We start from the raw sequence: 7,871 nt of genomic DNA on the forward strand, positions 1-7,871 counted from the left end.
TTATACAGTGGTATATCTACAGGCTGTCGTCAAGGGGGGGGGGGTGCACCCCCAAAAGAAATTTACCTTATATTATTTCCATATATCCAATTTTTGTAATGTGTTTTCTTTGTGTTTTTGAATAAAAGTGATTAAAAAAAAAACAAAAAAAAAACAAAACATGGTTATAGATTCATCTTGGTGTTTAGATTATATTATTTACTTACCATAGAAACTTTTTACTGTAATTGCACTCACAAATTTGTAACATTCATTACTATTGATGTCCCTAATATTATTTTTTGGCTTTTAATGCATTATCCAAATTCTTTTTAAATAAGGTTAAATACTCAAATATTAGAGGTATTTACTTACTTGGAAGAATCCAACGAAAAGAACAACAACACCTATGATACAATAGTACACAACAAAGTCTAGGACCTCATCAGCAAACTTAACCTTGGCTTCATCACTATTCAGGGAGTAGAAACAAAATAATACATCAAAAAACCCACTTATACCCAATTCACATGTAACAAGTTGTTAAAAGTTTTAGCAAGAATAGTGCTGAATAGTGTGAATGCCACAATCTCGATAAAGTGAAGTCTATTGTGAAATCTCAAATGGACTGTAAAGATTACGATTTGTTACAGCGCATGCTCAATGGTTTTTTGGGGCAAGCGGAAGCTCCACTCAACGCGATAAATGTGGCAAAAAAGCGCATTCAAATTCTAAATGGACCACAATCAAGTTTTATGAGCTTGTTAAAAAACAGACAACGCAGAAAAATATATTATCTGTGCTGACTGTCGCATATTACAGCTACGCCAGCAAGGTTCAGGAATCAGGCTGGCTAGGCCTACGTCTAGCCTAGAATAGGATTCTCTGCTGGCCAAGTTGGCCAAGAAAGGCGGCGATAGAATCGGGCATACGCTAGCCTCCTAGGCCTAGCTCAACTTCACCTAAATGCGCCTATGGACTAGCGCTGTTTGGGATCTGTTTGTGCTATGTTTGTACATGGGGCCAATTTGTTGGCCATGTTTGTTGGCCATGATTGAATAATTACCAAACTACTGAAATTCTAGTAATTAATTTTCTTATAGTACTGCAGTACTGTACTCAATATGGTCGAGCTTTCTTATCATTAAAGTTAAAGTCAGACTCCGGAGGGAAAACAAAATTTGATATGTTGTAGAACTGATTTTTCTCAGACAGAATAAAGTTGTTTGAAGAAAAACTGGGGAACGGTAAACAAGATACTGATTTTTGAATATTTAAAAACTGGGGAAAAAGGGGCGTAACCGTCCATTTTTACACCTTTTCCCCCCAGTTTTTAAATATTCAAAAATCTGTATCTCATTCACCGTTGCTCAGTTTTTGATTAAACTACCTTTTTCTGTCTTAGAAAAATCAGTTCTACAACATATCAAAAATTTTTTTTCATATTTCATATCGTTATACAAAATCAAGGGAAAACACTGGTTTATTCATTATGAGCTTCTTTTGTTTGTAAAGTTTGGATGGGCTTCTTTTCGAGGCTACTTTTGCAAAGTAAGAGGGGGGCTTCTTTTCAAAATGAATGCTGTAAATTTTGGGAATTACTACTATAAAACAATAAATAGGGCCAAAGTAACATAAATCTATATCATGAAGTGTATTAACTGGCATTAAATCACCTACATTACTGTATAAACCAAGTGTGTTTTTAATTTATTTGGCTTCTTGGAAATTCATGTACAGTGTATGTACTGTACTATCTCGAAAAAAGGCCCACGCTATCTTGAAATAAAACCCATGGGCTTCTTTTCGAGGCTACTTTTGCAAACTAAAGAGGGGGCTTCAATTCGAGATGGGCTGCTTCCCGAGATTAAGCCCATTGTGCTTCTATTTGAGGTTCTACGGTATGTGCAAGAAACACATAGTGAAAGAAATATTAGAAAATAAATCTTTACAAATTCATTTTTCTTGGAGTTAAAAAAATAATCTGAATTACTTTAAAGGTTTGATACCAGATATGTATTAGTGAAGCCCAGAAGCTTGGTTTTACGTGTCATATAGTAACCACTCGGCAAAAAACAAACACTTAGAACAATAAAATTTATTTTGGAGAAAGGAAGTTTGGAGGGAAATTTAAAGAATTAAGCAATTAACATTTAGGAAGGAGGTCATTGACTAATCAAATATATTTGAGATGTCATCATACTAACATTTCTTTTTCCATTACTGTCGCATTGGTTTCATCAGAATTTTGCACTGATCCAAAGTCAACAAACGAGTCGATGATCTCTCCAAAGAAGAAAAGAATAGATGGGAAAGCTAGACCGTGAAGTATGGCAGCAGTGGTACCGATGACCAGGAGAAAGATATCAAAGGAATTTGCATAGCGAAACTGAAAAATAAATAATGCATAATTACTTTTAATATATATACAGTACATTAGATTTTGCATTAATAATTTATTTGTTCATGAGGTAGTTCAACATTTTCATGCTCAATTCATATCTCAAAAACAATATAACTGATTAAAAATGATTTTCAAAAATAAATGGACTCAAATATGAGACAGGGACGCTACAAACAATAAATTACTAAACTTTCGAGTTGGAGTCTTTAAATCTAACATCTGATCAAGGATAGGCAGGGCCACCTCACAGGAACAAAGAACTGCCCCAGACAGTTCTACTAGCATATGCAGGAACCTTATAACACTCAAAGTTGTACAGTAAATGTTTAATACTCACCACTTCAAAAACACCAACTCTCCTGATCTCTACTTTTGGGCTTTCTTCCTCTTCATCTTCAACTCTATCGAAAAAATTTAAGAATTTTAAAGTTGGTGATAATATTTGAAGATGTTAGCAATGGTGGACGTAACAATTATGATGATGACGACGAAGATGATGATGATGACGATTAATGATGATGATAAAGATGAAGACTGTGATCATCATCTTGATAGATGATGATAATGATGATGATGACGATATTAATTATGATGATGATGATATTAATGATGGTGATGATGATGATGTTTATGATACAACTATGTACTTACTTTTCGTGTGTATCCTCCATTAGTGCCTTATCAACATCCTTCATTTCTACAACATTCCCATTACTTTCATCCGTGATTGGATAAATGGCGGTTTCACCTACACCGGAATCATCACACTCATTAATATCATCATCTGGTATCTCCTTGATAGCGCCATTAATATCATTCTCAACCAATTCATCAACTTTTGTTTTTCCTACTAAAAATTAAAAAAAAAAAATAATTACATTAGGTTTTTTTTTTGTACACTCAAATGCAATAACATGAGCAAGATGTGCAAACAATAATGAAATTTACTAAGTGAATGGCTACCTGCCTGCATGTACACAGTATGCTATGATAATTGCTAATTATTCACCTAGATACAAATTTTCAAGTGTCTTGTATGGTCAGTTGCTTAGTAAATGTTCCTGTTGACTAGCAAAGATAGAGTACACAAGATATTACAAGCTTGAATTACAGTATGCATCAATAATTATACAGTATTTTAAAAATTAGATAAGAGTATTCCAGATAAGAAATATAATAAGGCATTACAGGTACTACAATTTTTCTCTTAATATTGCACCGGGTGTGTATAATAAATTACTTGGTTATACCTTTAATATCAAGATAAAAAATTTTTATTTAACATCATCTCTCCTCACAATTCATAATCTTACAATTTCTTACAGAACACAAAACTGTGTTTTTAAAAAATTTTTTTTATACAATATACTACTTGTTTAAGGCAGCGACAGTAGGCGTACCTTTAATGTCTAGCTCGGTCTATCCAACATTTTAAAACATGACAGCACTAAATTAACGCAATCATAAATTTCTAAAGGTAATCAACTAATGGATACTGTACTCAATTACTGTAAATGAAATTGCTATTTTTAAGACCGTCAGAATATTTTATTCCATCATGGTCAGACACGGTTATAATATAATCTCCAGGAACTGATTATGCCCATATTAAGGGATAATTAATTAATGGTAATCATTACTGAGTAATTGTTTCAGTATATTCAAAATAATATTTTCTGAATATTTATTCATGAAATAGCAGCAGCAGAAAATAAACCATATTCTGTATAGGCCTACTACTATATTACACTAAAAACACTTTAAAAATGAGTAACTCCTGGAGTACCATGTTATGTCGTTGATCACAAAGAGTACTACCATGTTCTAGAGGGCGTCCTTCAAATGATGGTAAAAGGCGTTCGTGGCAAACGTGTGCTGCGTCTCTATAACGCGTGTTCGAGTTTCGAACGCAATTTTGTTCGAGTTCCGAACAGTATTCGATTGTCAATAGAGCGCCCCCCTACCTCATTGTCATGGCAGTAGTACCCATCATGCCTAAACCAGATTTACCCTTTTCTGCCATCTTTACTTGCAACATCATGACATATTGTGTACACAACCCAATTGGGGCAGTAGACACAAAAACTATAGAAGTACTCATAAATTAATAATAAAATAGATGTATATTCAATGACACACATAGTAAAGCATAGAGCTACCTAGGGAGCTAAGGATGTGTTCCATAGGTGTTAGATCTAGAGACCAGTAGTAATATTAGTGTGTAAAGCACATCGTGACAGGTTATTGCAAAATATGCTATAAACTGTAAATGATGAATATTAATAACATATTCATTAAATGATCAAATAATTTATGCATTAATTGGAAGCTAATTACTTACTTTAGTATACAAAGTCAGCAACTTAAACATTAAAATTTATAGTTCAGCAGTGGCAACCGCCACCGTAACTATGTGAATAATTAATCAATTGCATCAAACAAACAAAAAAAATGGATTAATATAACATAAATATTTTATTGCCATCTGAAAAATCCATGACCACAACACTAGGGGAAAACTCCCCAGGAAACCTAACTTCCAACACCGCGGCAGACTGGAACAGCCGGGAGGGCAGGAAGAGGAGGAGGAGCAACTGGTGCAGAGGCAACACGCTGCTGCTGCAACAAAGACAACGCTACGTTCCGAATACGAATAAATCAGGATTAAGGACCTGCTCCTGGGACATGCTTGAAGATGTCGAAGGCCCAGGAACACCGGAAGTCGGTGGGAAGGACGACTCAGAAGTAGAATCCAAGCTGGGCCCGAGATTGCTAGCAATCCAAACCACAGCAGCCTGGAACCACGCTGGAGTCCAGGCCTTGCAAATATCACACGGCATGCCCTGGCCGCACGAGCGACACGCCGGACAAGCAGGGTGCTTATCATCGCATGGGCTAGGCCTAGGCCCACCACACATCGAACAGGTAGGCTTCCGCGCGGACATGGCTACGGGAAACACTACAAACTCTTTGTTATACAACAATAGAAATCTCCGGTAAGCTTTCACACGTCTATAATAGACAAAAGCGAGAAGGAAACGAGGATATTGTTCCTTCACGCAGGGCGTATATAGGCGAGCTAGGGCGAGTCCATTATTTTCTTTTATGTTCGAGAGGTAATTTCAAAGAAAACTTAAGCATTTATCGGTTTATTCAGGTAAGTATTCACGAAATAGACATTAAAATTTATAGTTCAACAGTGGCAACTGCCATTGTAACTATTTGAATATTTAATCAATTGCATCAAATAAACAAAAAAAATGGATTAATATAACATATATATTTTAATTATTTTGTTGTAAAATTTATATTACATTATAATCATTAAGTGATTTGGATGACTATGTGGAGGTTTGCAGGGTTTTCCCCAAAAATCAACATCTTACCCAAAAAATAGATTAATATAACTACAGATGCTTTTTTTTTAATTTATTTAATCATTTGGTGCATCCTATATAATCATTATTAAGTTATTTGCATGATGTAGACCAAGGTGTGGTGGCGTTTATATGAGGTTTGCAGTGTTTGTAAGAGGTTTGCAGGGTTTAGTAGAAGGTATGCTGGGTTTGTGGGGTTTAGAAATACTCTTTGTGAAAGCTCCTCAATTGAGAGTGATTGTCACATTTGAGTCACAATTTTCTTCATTGTTGTAGATAAAATTTAACTCAGGGAAATACATTAAATCAAATTACAAGTTCATGTTTTATAAATGAGAATAATCTTCACCTTCTTGTGGGCTTGTTTGAGTTTCTGTTGAATTGTCTCCTGATGTGTCATCTTCAACTGCTTGTGTTTTGTCTTCAAGGTGGGAAGGGTCATCTTCGGGTACTGGTGCTTTGTCTTCCGCACCTAGTTGGTTCTCTTCTTTCGTTGGGAGTTGTATGTCATCATCATGGTTTTGTTTTTCAGTCTGTTTTCCTTCTTCATTGTCACTCATTTTAAAAATTATTTAGCTTAAATATCTGAGAAACAAAAATGTAGTTTGTAATTAACTAAACTTCCATGTCACAATGTAATAAATAACAGGGGTGGATACAGAAATTTTCAAATGAGGGGAGGGGAAGTACAACATATTCAGAACAGATAAGTAAGTAGCACTTATTTCAATACATACTGTAACATTGATACACAATACATTGAAATATTAAAATTTAGTGGCAAAAAAGAGGGAGAACGTGTCCCCCCCCCTCCCTAAGAAATAGTTGAGCTTAGGTATGTTTACTGTACATTCCAAAAGCCCTGGAAAAGAGATAAAAATTCAAGACAATAAACTAAACATACTGTAGCTTGTTTGTAGTAACTCTTATCCATATGAATGCAAAGTGAACAGCGGAACACAAATCATGAAGTTAAGGACCCAATCAAACTCTAGCTACTATATACTGATTTATGCTTCAATAAAGTAAACAAACTGCTTTATTTATTTACTTATTTTATTTAGTTGGTGGCACTACACCCTTGTATCTGTGGTACTCACAGTCAGTGGTGCGGTCTTACAACAGACAAATGTGAAAAGAATCTTTTAACTAGCAAAACTTAACTAACAAATGAAAACAAATAGTATGCTCAAAAAAAGTCAAAAAAATAAAATTACATCAGAAAGCAAATTAAGCACCAAACTCCAATGGAACAGTTTAAACAGCTTGATGTACGATGAATATCTTGTTCTTGATCCTGTTTTACACTGTTGCGTTGCAAAAATGTGTGGCATGCCACAAAAAAAACCAGCATATTCTTTATTCTTTAATCATTTGAACTTATACCTTTAGATCGGTGGCACTCCATGACAATCGTTCGTAAATAAAAAGGCACATAATGTGCTAAATTTTTAACAGAGTAATTAGCATTAGAATGTGGCGGTGTTGTACACTTTAGTATAGAGAAGGCATAATACTTTTATTCATAACTTTGTCAATAGCAAGTCAATTTTACTAAATGACCCATCAGTTTATTAAGCTTATAATGTGGAGAATATTAGAAATTATTGAAAACTCAGTTGCATGTTTTGAGATGTTGTTTTTTCATACTGCACATCTGAATATAAATAATTTTAGAACAAAAAATGCTAGGTAATTACTTGATAGAACAGACTAGGTAAACCAGTTACTGATACAATAGCTACTGTACAGTAACATTTATCTATAAAACCAAATACGCTATGCAGTCAAACCTAGTAGTCTAGGAAAAAAATCAAAAAAGAGGCCTAGAAATCAAGTTAGGGGAGTGGAATGTTAGAAGCAGTCAACATAGCCAGATATCCTAATTAATCCGTCATGGTCACCCTAAGCCCTGTTGACACTTGATTTTTCACCTGTTATACAAATGGCGGCCATTTTGAAAAATGGCCGCCAAATTTATCTAAAATGTGCATATAATTGGAACTAAATAAGCTACAGATATGATGTTGGTGTCTAAAATCATTATTTATAGACAGGCAACAAATCAGACATTTAAAAACTACTGTCACTCATGCCAGAATGGAACACAA

At 34.6% G+C, this 7,871-nt stretch overlaps 1 protein-coding gene across 1 annotated transcript in view; it reads right to left on the bottom strand.

Annotated features, from left to right (window-relative positions):
- Positions 1-336: 336 nt before the first annotated feature.
- LOC117104199 (ATP-dependent translocase ABCB1-like) overlaps positions 337-7,871 on the bottom strand; it is a 25,994-nt gene continuing 18,459 nt past the window's right edge. The window contains exons 2-6 of the mRNA XM_033244910.1: positions 6,110-6,345; positions 3,035-3,230; positions 2,721-2,784; positions 2,187-2,368; positions 337-451 (exon numbers count right to left, since the gene is read on the bottom strand). Of these exons, the coding sequence (XP_033100801.1) occupies positions 337-451; positions 2,187-2,368; positions 2,721-2,784; positions 3,035-3,230; positions 6,110-6,320 (768 nt within the window). The 5' untranslated portion in view covers positions 6,321-6,345. The remainder of the gene's footprint in view (positions 452-2,186; positions 2,369-2,720; positions 2,785-3,034; positions 3,231-6,109; positions 6,346-7,871) is intronic.

This window comes from Anneissia japonica, unplaced genomic scaffold (genome assembly GCF_011630105.1).
Source record: "Anneissia japonica isolate Jap-2015-1 unplaced genomic scaffold, ASM1163010v1 scaffold288288_len553704_cov182, whole genome shotgun sequence".
NCBI lineage: Eukaryota > Metazoa > Echinodermata > Crinoidea > Comatulida > Comatulidae > Anneissia > Anneissia japonica.